This window comes from Colletotrichum scovillei (genome assembly GCF_011075155.1).
Source record: "Colletotrichum scovillei strain TJNH1 chromosome Unknown Contig00003, whole genome shotgun sequence".
Lineage (NCBI taxonomy): Eukaryota > Fungi > Ascomycota > Sordariomycetes > Glomerellales > Glomerellaceae > Colletotrichum > Colletotrichum scovillei.
The window spans coordinates 591,145-603,900 of NW_023336261.1; the positions used below are offsets into that span (position 1 = coordinate 591,145).

The 12,756-nt window shown below is 54.6% G+C and overlaps 4 protein-coding genes across 4 annotated transcripts; 1 reads left to right on the forward strand and 3 right to left on the reverse strand.

Moving 5' to 3' along the window:
- Window positions 1-10: 10 nt before the first annotated feature.
- Window positions 11-3,429, reverse strand: HER10_EVM0012111 (uncharacterized protein). The gene is made up of 2 exons (XM_035483174.1): window positions 2,458-3,429; window positions 11-2,365 (listed from the first exon to the last, which is right to left on the reverse strand). The coding sequence occupies exons 1-2, from the start codon at window positions 2,683-2,685 to the stop codon at window positions 782-784; spliced, it is 1,812 nt and encodes a 603-aa protein (XP_035336641.1). The 5' UTR covers window positions 2,686-3,429; the 3' UTR covers window positions 11-781.
- Window positions 3,430-4,577: 1,148 nt separating this feature from the next.
- HER10_EVM0006680 (alpha-L-fucosidase) lies at window positions 4,578-8,079 on the reverse strand. The gene has a single exon (XM_035476259.1). It carries the CDS (start codon window positions 7,976-7,978, stop codon window positions 5,636-5,638), a length of 2,343 nt encoding a protein of 780 aa, XP_035336150.1. The 5' UTR covers window positions 7,979-8,079; the 3' UTR covers window positions 4,578-5,635.
- Window positions 8,080-8,256: 177 nt separating this feature from the next.
- HER10_EVM0012793 (sugar transporter) lies at window positions 8,257-10,621 on the forward strand (the record flags this gene model as incomplete). The annotated part of the gene is made up of 2 exons (XM_035482178.1): window positions 8,257-9,900; window positions 9,961-10,621. Exons 1-2 carry the CDS (start codon window positions 9,251-9,253, stop codon window positions 10,619-10,621), a joined length of 1,311 nt encoding a protein of 436 aa, XP_035336700.1. The 5' UTR covers window positions 8,257-9,250.
- Window positions 10,622-11,566: 945 nt separating this feature from the next.
- Window positions 11,567-12,395, reverse strand: HER10_EVM0009663 (uncharacterized protein; the record flags this gene model as incomplete). Its single annotated transcript, XM_035479143.1, has 1 exon — window positions 11,567-12,395. The coding sequence occupies exon 1, from the start codon at window positions 12,326-12,328 to the stop codon at window positions 11,567-11,569; it is 762 nt and encodes a 253-aa protein (XP_035336414.1). The 5' UTR covers window positions 12,329-12,395.
- Between the last annotated feature and the right edge of the window lie 361 nt (window positions 12,396-12,756).

Below are 12,756 nucleotides of genomic sequence, written 5' to 3' on the forward strand. Positions count from 1 at the left end.
AACACATCACGCGACCTTCGTCTGATCTTTATTGACAAACAATATAGTGTTTACACAGCCTTGGCTGGGCACATGAGTACTCCGTCCGCGTCGAGTGCCGACATGGGGCGCAGTGTTTGGAGCAGAACTTCGGATGGACGTGTGCCTACTATCAATGAATACCTCCCAACCATCACGTCCTGCACCGTACTTAGCCCGATGCTTCATCCCTTTCTAATCGTCACAGGCTTGACCGATACATTATTCACAAACATGCCTCACTGGAACTCAAGCAGCAAATCATGAAGTAATAAACCAGTATATTCAGACCAAGGTATGGTTCGACGGATCTTGGGGGGTGTTCGGGGTGTGTGGTTGGTAGTTGTAAAAGTGAGTTGTAGTAGTAGCAGTTTGCTCGCGTGTCAACAAAAAGGTATTTTCCCGGATTGCGAAAAACAAGAGAGAAGAAACCCAAAAGAAGGCACCGCCATGCTGTATCCCCCGTTTGAAACCCTAGAATCATACCAACGCCTCGGATGCAGCAGTTTGTATCCACACGCCTGCCCTGGAAACCCCGTAGTCATGAAGAAGCAATGAACAAAGGAAATAGGTATGAAGGAAAGAATGAGACTCTCTCGTCTCTCTTCTCTTTTGAAAATGAGGGTATGTATGTTGCTCGCTGTAATTGCGCAGCTGCCCATGGCCCGGCTGCATGTGCACCGGGTCAAGTAGTCAGAAGCAGCGGTGATGCTTTGTTGGTATCAAGTAATCCTCCTCTTGTGATGGTTTGATTCAATCCTGCCTAGTACGTCTCCTCTTCGACGAGTTGATCCTGGGCGCCCATGATGGAACTCCTCAGGCCCATCGAGCTTCGCCTCCCCGAGACACTTCCTCCGCTTTGCCGTCTCCCGCTCGGCATCGGGATACCGCTAGTAGGTGCGGGGATACCGCTCACAGAGTTTTCTGCCTCTAGGCGGGAATACGTGCCTCTCCTGCTAGGTGTTCTGAATTCGCCATTTTCGTCGCCCTCGTCAATGTCGATGCGGCTGCTGATACTAGCAGAGCGCGCGTGCAGGCTGCCACCCAAGGAGCTGCGAGGACGACCCAGGGGTGTCCGGGTTCCAGACATACTGGTGCGGCTGATGGGACGGGGCGGTGCCATTTCTGTGCGACTTGATGGCCTGGCGTACGACGAGATGCTAGCCCGTGAGCTCGGCCGAGACATTGTAGAGTCGCTGTGTTCGAGACCAGCCCCTGGGTTCCGGTTCGGCAGCGGGCCAAAAGACAACCGGCTGACACCTGACGTGCTAAGTCGGGGTACATGCTTGGATCGTGTGCTGGCAGAGAAGTTGGGGTTGGATGGCGTAGTGTCGTCGCCCCGTACTGATGAGGCGGTGGAGCCACTGGGACGTTTCCGTGAGCGGATAGTAACCGTCGACGGTACGCTGTGGACTCCGAGAACCGAGGAGCGGGGTGAGGCTCGAGGTGGTGTTGTGACGGGAGCAGGCAGCTTCGATCGTGCATTGTGTACGCGAGCTTCCAGACGCTGCATCTGAGCTGTAAGGGTTCTGATGTGGGCGAGAGAGTTGTTGGCAGGCTTGGGGGGCATGCGGGTGGAGATGGAGCGAGGGGCGGTGCGAGGAGCAGGTGTGCGTGTCGGTGGCCCCGTTGAGGGACGACCTCCCGACGGCCGGGTGCTGCTCACGGATGTCGTGAATGAACGAGGCTTGGGCGTGATGCTGTGTTCGGTGGACGGCAGACGCGACTTGCGAGTCGCCGATGCCGGAGTCTTGGCCGGGGTCTTGAGGGGTGTTCGGGAGACAATCCTCTTGGGTACGGAGGCGGAGACGTCGGACATTGGCGGGGATGGAGGCTCGCTGATCTGGGCGGGTTTGGCAGCAGGGAGAGCTTCCGCATCGGGCGGCGTCGATACCATGGGCGAGCTCGCGGTTGAGCCAGGGGAGGCGTCGAGGGTCTTGTCGAAAACGGGGGATGAAAGAACAGAAAGGTCGGTGGATATGGCGGACAGGTGACGTTGCTCCTGCTTCTTGATCTTGTCCTGGAGCACCTCGGCCTCGATCTTGAGGTCGGAGAGCTCCTCGCGCAGGCGTTGCGCCTCGATGCGCAGCGTTTCTCGCTCCTGTTCGCCGATTTTGATCTCCTCCTCCATCATGACGTTGCGCTCGATCGCACTGTTAAACTTGGATTCGAGGTCCTCGAGGGAGGAGCTGGTGTTTCGTGCCTGTCTCTCGAAATCATCGTTGGCGACCTCGATATCGCGCAGCTTGAGCTGGAGTGTCCTGTTGGTGTCGCGCAGTGTTGTGATTTCCTTTTCCAGGGTGTTCTGAGCCGCATTCGCATCCTTCTTGGCTTGATTGTATTTTGACTGAAGGGAAAGGTCAGTTTGGACTGGACGTCTCTCGGTATGTGGTATGCGCGCCGACATGCGGTAACGGGCGGTAGGGGATATGATCTCACCTTCCACTCCTCGGCCTCGAACTTGAGGCTCTCTGCCTTTTCCTGGAGTTTGCGCTCCCTCTTTTCGGCCTGCTCGATATCCTTCTCGAGCTCCTGCTCTAGCTCCTTGCTGGACTCCCTGAACTCGGACAGTTCCTCCTCAAGTGATGCATACTGAGACTTGTACCAGCGCAGCTGATCTTCGGGGCTCATCGCCTCGCTGGGCGGTGAGGATGGTGGCTCTGCCATAGCTGTTGTGATTGTGACGCCGTTGCGATGTTTATTCGGATCGCATGTGATGCTCGGCGGTTATCGGGTGAGTAACTGTGGGTGGTTGGGTTTGGTGGTGGGCGCAAAAGGTGCGAGGTGGGGGCACTCGCTACGGTCGCAAATAGAAGTTGTTAAAGTGATACAAATGAAAAGTGTAGTCGTCGATGTGAATGACTGTAAAAGTCGTCAAATGCGTGCTATTGTGTCGTTGTCGTCAGCCTTCTATCGCTCGCCAGATTCGACGCGATCGAGGGTGGTAGAAAACATAGCACGTACCGACTTTCAAGTGTTGTTTTGGGTGGTTGGGAGTGTCGTATCAAAGCGTGGGAAAGACGAGCAGCCCGACTCAGAAAAGGAGGATGTCGAAATGGAAGAATAGAAGGGTCCGGGATGTCGCGTGGGTGGTTGTCGACGTTGATACTGGGCGACGAAGACTTACCTGTGTCGTCGATCGGTGGTGGTCGGTTGTCGGTGGCCGTGGTCGTTGTTTGTCGAAGTCGTAGTCGTCGGTGTCGTCGTCGTCGGTGTCGAGATGTCGGCGGAAGAGAGATGCATCTGCACGCTCGCTATCGGCGACACAAGACTTTCAGGGACTGGACTGACTGGACACACAGCTGGGCATGGCTGGGACAGGACGGGAGTGGACAGGAAAGGGAAAGGTCGGTGCAATGTTGATGTCGGTCAGGCGTGAGTGGGCGTGGAGTGTGGGAGTGGGCGTGTGGGCGACGGGTGTGCGTGTGGTGTGTGGTGGTCGTCGTTGTTGCTGTTGCGGGTTGCCCCCTGTCACCCCTTGTCGTGGCAGTGCGCTAGTCCTTTTAGGGACGACTGGCTGCTACCACGGGCAACAAAAGGTGAGTGGCTGTTAACGATTATGTAATGCATCCTTACCTTAGGCACTCTCTTCAAGTACTAAGGTAGGCGCGGGAAAAGACGCAGGAAGGGACTCATCTGGTTGGGCCTGCCAATCACAGCGCTGGATGGGGACCTTGATGGTGGATTGTGTACCTTTTTTTGGCAACTGCCCTCAAGAGGAAACACCACCTGCCCTGAGCATCTCTAAGAATGATGTACGTACCGCTGCACCCGTCCACTACCTACCTCACTTTCTACGGAGTACGTACCGTGGACACTTGGTGTGTGCTGTCGCTGCCCCTCCTTCGTCATTTTACTCCTGCAACATCCGCTGGCAGCAGAGGAGTCATTTCAAGCTTCAACCACCCGCATTATTTCTTCAATCAACGTCTAGTCTTCCCTACCAGGACACTCCCAACTCCTCAGTCTATCCACCTTGGGCTCTCTCTCAAAATATGTCCACGGCGAAGCTATCGCAGTATGGTTGGCAGCGATCATCCACATGACGGCGGAGACGCCTTGTACAATGCGCCATGCGAAGACCATCTTACCTTAATGTCTAGGTGGAAGCTGAGCAAATCAACACACCAAAGACCATCTGTCTCACTTATTGTCCGCCTTCGTCAAATCGGACACCCTACAGCTCCTCCCGCGTCATTGTTTTCTGACCCTCTGCAAACGCGCCGCGAAACTATGCCAGTGACTGAGCGCAGCCTACACTACAGACGGACTCAGCAACGGGAAACCCAACCAACAGGCCAGACCAAAGAGACTTTGACCCCCAATTACAATCCCAATCCTCGGATGACGACGGGTCGACGGCAGCGAGCAGGGCCGCTCCCGGGCTGACTTGATCACTGTATCAGGGTCATCCCAAGTTTCGGTTCATGCAATGCACTGATCCTTTCCGGCCCACCACTGCCACCAACTGCCTTGAGTTCCTTTGCTGCGGCTTTGGTGCCCACCCGCCTGGTCGGTGCTTGCTGTTGCTTGCGCTGGTTTCTGCACAACATTGGACAGCAACCTGTTGGACGCTGCTCCGAGGTTGCTTTGCACAGGCGCAGCCGCGTTGGCGCCGATGCAAGCTGCGATGCAGATTGTCCTAGCCTCTCAAAAGGAAAAAAGAAACAGGTCACATCACTCGCGGGAGCCAGCAGAAAGGTTCGGATGCCATGTTTCAGACGCCCAAGCGCCAAGGTCCAGTGTCCCATCCGCATGACACTGGAAATCCATCCGTCTCATGCCACCGTCAACTCTAGAAAGTTAGAAAGTCGCTCATTTGCTCACCAAAATCCTAGGTCATCCTCTCATGCAGCTGACCTACCAAAAATTACCGGCTCACTAGTTCAGAGTTGCACTAGTCCAACGGATACGCACGCGGGAGATCCTCCTCAACGAGCAGGGAGCTCCGTTCCAGTGCTCCGCGCATTTTCCATCGCCAATTTCTGCCCGGCCGGCGATCGTCACACCCGTCGCAGATACAAGTTGTCCCCTCCGTCCTCATGTCGCTTCCGATACAACCGTCCAATCGATATCGTCGTAACGGACCGGACGGCCGGCGCAAGTGCAACCTCTCGGCGGACCCTGACCCATTCATCCAAAGATCCATCTCGCGCCGATACCGCGGCCCTTTGACCGTAAAAGGCTTCCAACTTCAAAGTCTCCAATGTTTCACGCCAACCGCTCGGAAGTGGCGGTCATGGTGCCGACTCTCAGGCCATTTGCGCCCTGCAGACAACGTCCGTTCGCCGCGACACTGAAATTTCGGTCGCCAAATAAACGTGGGAAATGAAGGGTCCATGTGTTGTTGTCTTGCCAATTTTTCATCTGCACCCGAATTCTCCTCAAGGCCGGACTTCGCAAATATTTCGGGACGAGCGTCCGTATTCTGGAGAAAGAAAATTCACGCAGCAATGGATTTATCATATGGATTCGCATGTTCGGCAACTCGAGATTGAGATGACGATGAATGAGACGATTGCTCCCAGAATCATGAGCAACCTTAGAAAGCTTCGAAGCTTTGCCGTCCGTCCATTGATGAAAGTGGCTGGGATCCTCATCAACAATTCTAGCCTTTCTATGCTTGGCGCTCTACATATTGCTTGGACAATGGCGCACCGCCACACACAATAGTCCGAGAACCATCGGGGAAAACAATTTGAGCCTCAGCATTTTCAGCACTAGGGTATTCCACCAATACCGGCTCTTTGATACTGCTGTTCCGCCATTCCAACGTCACAAGCCATCCACCCTTAGTCCGAACCCGTGAAAGCTCACCATCGGGCCAGCTCATGGGACATGACGGGAGAAGTCGAATCTCGACTACATGTGTCTCTGTGGTATCTTGCAAGACAGTGGACTGAACCAAGCACTCGAGGATGCCGGCACACCCACCAAAGTTGCCGTCAATCTGGAACGGGGGATGATTGTCGAGCATGTTCGGCAACGTCGAGCTCTTAAGCAGCATATCCATATGCTGACCGCAGCCTTCGGCATCCAAGAGTCGAGCATGGAGATTGAGCAACCAAGCCCTGCTCCAGCCCGTGTGTCCGCCTCCATGCGCTGCTCTTCGTTCTAGCACTCTTTTTGCAGCAGTCGCCAGCTCTGGAGATCTCCCAGGGCTGATGCTTTCTCCCGGATACAGCCCAAATAAGTGGGAGACATGTCGATGGCCCGGCTCAAGCTCTTTGTAATCCTTTACCCCCCACTCTTGAATCAAGCCGTCGGCATTGACAGACAACTCAGGCACCTTGCCGAGGGCCTCTTTCACCTGGGTTCGCAACTGGCTATCAAGGTGCAGTTTATCAGCACTCCAAAGATATCTCTCAAAAGCTATTCGAATAATAGTCATGTCGATGGCGGAACCTTCGCAGAGAATACCAGCGTCGCCTGAATCAGAGATGAAGGTGTTCTCGGGTGATAGCGATGGGTTCGTTACCAAGTATGTACCGCAAGCTGATGGCACTAGAAAGTCGAGAAGGAAAACGATACAGCCCTCTAGGACAGCTGCGGCTCGCTTGTGAAGGGTCTCGTCATACTGATACTGCAAAATCTCAAACACGTCGATACAGACCCAGACACCGCCGAGAGGCCATATTGTAGATGGCATCCATCGGTCTTGAGGATCCGTATCTGCCCAGATATCAGTGTTGTGATGCGCACACCATCCTCCACAGCCGTACATGGCCTTTGCCGTTTTTCTCCCCCGCTCCGCCATCCGCTCTAGCAAGTCGAGCATCGGAATGGAGCACTCGGTCAAGTTACACGGCCCGGCCGGCCAGTAATTCATCTGAAGATTGATGTTGATGGTATACTTGCATCCCCAAGGTGGAGCAAAAGAAGGGTTCCAGATGCCTTGCAGCGTCGCAGGCATCGCCTTCATAGAGTCTCGGCTTGCTGAGATGAGCAAATACCTACCGTAGTTCTGATATAGAGCAACCAGCCCGGGATCTCGGTTCTGTTTGATTCGCTGATCTGTTGGGAGATGGTCGGCATCAGGCCACATGCGAAGTGTCGTTCTACCAAAGAGGTTCCGATAGTCCACCTGATGACGATCAACCAGTGTGGCCCAAGGGGCTTTCAGCGCCTTGAGGACATCATCCCTAGCGGCTTCTTCAGGTTCGTTCTCTCGGTAGGTTGTCTGAGCGCCAATGGCAATCGTACACGCCGAAGAGGTCACCACGAGACAGTTACCGACAGTCTCCACGGATCCTGCAGCGTCATCGCAAGAGACCTTGAGAACAATAGACAATCGATTGCTCTTCCGTCCGCCAGGCGTTGCACTCAGTGTAACCTGCCCGTCCACTGCGTCGATGCTGTCGAGGAACTCGTTGGTCTCCCACTCAATCTCGCTGACTCGGTTTAGTCGAATGACGAATCGAGTGGCCTCCGATGCCGTGATTCTGAACGCTAATACATTATCTGGAAAGCTGGCAATGGTGTCTCGACGGTAAGAGACACCACGACATTGATATTCGACAGTCATCTGCGCGGTTTCCAGACACAAACATCGGCGGTAGTCCGTGACATCCTCAGTGGCGTGACCGAATTCAATAGTGCAAGTGCCCAGCGGTTCGTAGTGTCGCATGCTGGCGGGCGTCGCGAAGAAGGCCTCTCTCACGAGAGACTCGGCCTCGGCGTGCTTTTCATCTCGGATGAGCTGTCGGAGTTTCGGCAAGTGACGGAGGGCGTCCTTTGGTGTCCTGTCCTGCGGCCCGCCGTACCACACCGAGTCCTCGTTCAACTGCAAGAGCTCGGTATCAGTTCGCCCATAGATCATGGCACCCAGCCGCCCGTTGCCGATTGGTAGGGCTTCAGACCACTCGGAGGCGGGGGACTGGTAGTGGAGACGCGAGGAACTGGGAAATCGGCCCTCGCCGGAGCCGGAGCCGAAGCTTTCTGGACCATGAACGGGGGGCATTTTGCCTGGGAACGACGTGCCGGTATGCCGGTGCCCGGATTGGACTACTTCGAGAGACGGCCTGGTCTAGTCTGGACACCAAACTTCCAAGACAAACGGGGTTGGGGAAGAGACAAAACTCTGATGGGCTGGTGATCAGAATCTGTTTTGGCCGTCCAAAAGCCCTCTCTCAAAGACGATGAGAGCCGGGCGGCCCTAGATGACTTTAACCCCAGACAACCCACGATCGACCGGGGTAGAAGCCTCGGCGTCGTATCATTTGAGGAAAATTGGCTCGGGGAGTGTGGGGTAGCCGGCCGGCCGTTTGCCTCGAGCCAATCATCACGGGTGAAAGCAGACCGAATATGCTCATTCCGGAGGGATGTGATGCCTGGTCTGATCCAACTGCATGTCTACAACCGCTCCAGCCAATCATCATCAGACAAAGCCGATGCTGTCTGAGCTGTTGAGTGGATCTAGGGGAAATACAGAGGTTGCTCTAGAGGCGAAGGAAGAGGAATCGGCAGTGAATTTGGACTGGTTCGTGCTGCAAGGAGCATCTCATGTGAACCACATGGCCAGTTGGAACGTCTGAGAGTCTGGGGATCGCATCCCTCTTCAGGGTTCGAGACCCAGCTATCGGAAGGCCATTCCGTGTTGCACCAGAAGGGTAGCAGTGCAGGATGAAAGCAGCCCTTCTGGTCGTGTCCTCCCGCTCCCAGAGCTGAGGTTGGGGAAGCTCTATATATCCGCCGAGGCACCGCTGCAACCTGAGATCCTACGGTCCCAGAGACTCGGGCTTCTCGTTTCTTCACCCGCGTTTCCATTTGCCTCGACCCCATCCTGAGGAGACTTCACGAAGTGGTCTTCTGCGCCAAAGCAAGAACGTCTAGCCAATCATGGCGCCTCGAGAAGATGTTGACCACACGGTCATCTTTCACGACGATGTCGCTCAAGCGAATAAGATTGGTGTTGCCGTCGAAGAAGTTGCGGCAACCCGCATCTCAGAGGCTGACATGATGCGCAAGTCAGCCGAGGCCCTTACATTGAAGTCCAAGACCGGCCTTTACATCTTTGGCTACATGCTCGTGATGGGCTGCAACCAAGCAGGGTAAGAAAGCGACGGACCCTGCTTGTCTTTGACGGAGGCAAAGGGATGGTGGTGCTGATCACTCTGTGAATAGTTTCGGTATCGACTGGGGTGTCATTAGCGGAATCAACTCCAACGACCGATGGCATGACTTCTACGGGTTCGGCAACGCGGGTGTAATCATCTCCACGATCAACGCCCTGATGCAAATTGGTGGCTTCTTGGGCGCTCCCTTTCTGAGCTGCGCCGACGTCCTCGGCCGTCGCGGTGTCAACTTCCTCGGCAACGCTCTTGTCATCATCGCTGCTATTATGCAGGCCATGGCCCCGAACCTGGCCTGTCTCTTCATCGGCCGTCTCGTCCTTGGATTCGGCACAGCGCTTTGCACCGCGCCGCAGTACGTTGCCGAGCTTGCACCTGTACACCTTCGTGGTCGCCTCGTTGGTGTCTTTGGCGCGTGCTTCCAGGTCGGCTCGCTGATGATGATTGGTATCATGATGGGTTTGACGAACTGGGACAGCGACTGGCAGTGGCGGATGGCCTTCTTCATCCAGGCCATCTTCCCTCTCTTCGTGTGTGTCACAATCTACTTCTTGTGCCCAGAGTCGCCTCGTTTCCTCTACATGCGCGGCAAGAAGGAGGAAGCCCGTCGCGTCGTGGCAAGATACATGACGACCGATAACGACATCAACCACGAGATTGTCGACCTCATGATCCTGCAGATTGAGGAGTCTATCGAGACCACAAAGGCTGGGTTCCGCGCCACCTGGGATTTCCGGGTCTTCTTCACCAAGGCCGTGTGGTTCCGCACCGTTGTCCTAGCTGTCTACGCTGTTTTCCAACAATGGAATGGGTACGTTATTTCTCTGAGCCCCACTCGCTCTTTATTGCTGTCAATGCTAACAACCAACAGAGGCGGCATCATCGGATACTACCTGGCCCCCGCGCTCGACACAATCGGCATCACCACGCAACTCGACCAACTCGGCATCAGCCTCGGCTCGACGGCTATCTACTTCGTCTTCACTCTCTTCGGCTCCTATATCATCGACTACTTCCGTCGTCGCACCCTCATTTTCGCCGGTTTGATTAGCATGATTTGCGCCCAGATTGCCGTCACCATCACGAGCTGGCAGTACAACCTCAGCGAGCAGAAGACGACGGCCATCCTGACGGTCGTCTGGATCTACCTCTTCCAGGTCTGCAGCGCCACCTTCATCGCGACCATGCACAACCTCTACCCGGTCGAGCTGCTCTCGCTGCCGCTGCGTGCCAAGGGCATGGGCCTGTTTGCCATGTTCCAGGCCATCGCGGCCGTGGTGCACAACTATGGTATCGGCATCGGTGTCGGCAAAGTTGGGTACAAGATCTGGGCCGTGTACATTGTGTACAACTTTATCCAGATTATCATCAGCTACTACGTCTTCCCTGAGACGAGCAAGCTGAACCTGGAGGAAATTGATACCATCTTTGAGACGCCGGGCGGCAAGCCTGTCAAGTTGAGTATCAAGATTGCGGATGCCAAGAGGGAGAAGGCGAAACTTGATCGCCAGAATGGGGTTTCGCAGCTTTGAGATGCCGGAACTCGTGGTCACGCATGACACAACACGATGTATGAACTCGGTTGGGAGTTGATATGGATAGCGTGTTGTTGATAGTCTGTCCTTTGGTTTTCAAGGGGCTCCGATATCCAATCTGATTTATCTTGCATCAAGGACTTTGAGAACGACGCTTGACGAAGGTCTGTCAACATGTGCTCATGTCTACTTTGGCTTCATCATACCTACCTCAACTGTTCCACACATGAACTCGCTCAATGACTGTCAACCCCGCAAGTCACTCCCTATCGTCACATATACCCATAGTCCGCCCAATACTGCAAAAAGCAACCTCCCCACACACCAAAGCCCAAAAGACAAAAGAATAACGCATCAGAGCGGTGATGAGTTGACAAGAGTGGGATTCGAACCCACGCCAATTACTTGACTAGCACCTGAAGCTAGCGCCTTAGACCGCTCGGCCATCTTGCCTTGTTGGTTGGATGAAGATTTGGCGATGGTGAGGTCATCATGGAGGGATGCAGGTTGTGGTGGAGGGTGCGTGGCCCTAGGTGTGGAGCAATATGCATGGATTTTGGTGTTGTGGATTGGTTGTTGGTTGGATCCATTCTGTTGTGGAACTTGGGGAACTTGGGGACTGGGATGGTCTGGAGCGGAGATTATTGAGAGAGGTGAGTGGTGATTGAGAAGTTGATTGTCTTTGAGCAGAAGGATTGGGAGGTGAAGTTATGGGTTTCAAGTTCGTGATGTAGGCAGACGAGGAGCTATGAGAGGCGAAGTCGAGACTAACTTTTCAATGCGTACTTTGCAGGACTGAGAAGTTGAAAGCGAAGTTCACACAGAGACAAGAGAGTCAACAGTAGAGATCACATCGTCGAAGTCGTTGAGCAAATGTCTGCACTGAACAGTAAAGTCTACCATGGATATCAAACCCCAACGATCATAAGACAACGCCCTAAATCAGAATACATACGGCACAAACCGCGCCGTGGAAGCATGCCACCTCTCCCACTTCTCCCCAAACTCCTCTCTCAACATGCCCTCCTCCTCCCTCACCCTCGTCCACACCCCAAACAAAAACACACAGCACGCAGCAGGACCAAGAACCCACTGCACGCTCCTCAGCCCCTGATGCCACGCCGGCGCAACCCAGCAGCTCAGCACGCCGTCGAGCCTAGCCAGCAGCGCGACATTCGACAGCACGAGGACAATGACGCCCGTGTAGCTCGGGTGCTGAAGGTACCGATAAATCCCCGTCGTCTTGAGCTGATCCGGTTTCGTGAGCTGGAAGGTGAAGTTTTTCCCGAGGGAGCGGTAGGGTCCGAGGCGGAGCGGGACGCCGGCGAAGAAGATTGCGGCGAGCGGGAGGAGGGTTGAGGCGGACCAGGTTGTTAGGGAGGCGCTGAGGCCGTTTTCGGCGCCGTGGCGGAGGATGGAGGGCGGGATGTTGGGTGCGTAGAGGGTGAGGGCTGCGAGGTGGAGGGAGAGGAGGGCGAGGGGGAGGAGGATTACTTTGGGTGTGTGTCTGTGGGTGAGGTGCATCCAGCGGATCGAGTCTGCGTGTTTGGTTTGCGGTTGGTGATGGTGATGTTGGCTGTTGTGGTGGTGAAGGTCGTCGTTTGGTTTTTGGGGTGGTTCGGGGTTGGGGTTTAGGAGGCCTATGTAGGTTCCCAGGGTGGAGGCCAAGATTGCGACCGAGAGTGATGCCTGGGATATAGACATCTTGTCGGCTTGAGGCTTGGTTTGTAGAGTAAGGGTACGAAGGAGCGACGGTGAAGATGAAGACGAGTAGTAATGAGATAGCGAGAAGAAGATCCGAGGCATCGCGAGACGACTAATTCAATCCCGTGTGACGCTTGTGGGGTGGCAAAAGCACAGGCCAGCTATATCTGGAGTTACTTTCGTCTGGCTACTTATTGTGTGGAAACGGAAGTACTCTAGATATCCATGCCCGTTTTGTCGGAATTACGTCTGGTTCATGCCGCAATACTCATACCCGTAAACTCTTATGCGATCAGTCCTGAGTGAGCGGTTATGTCTTAACCTTATTTCGATTATCGGAAGTCTAGATAAGTCAATCATAACTTTGTGTGGATGGGCGTGGGAGAGAAGTGAGATCGACCTGTATTAGTGTAGGTAAGATTGCCTTC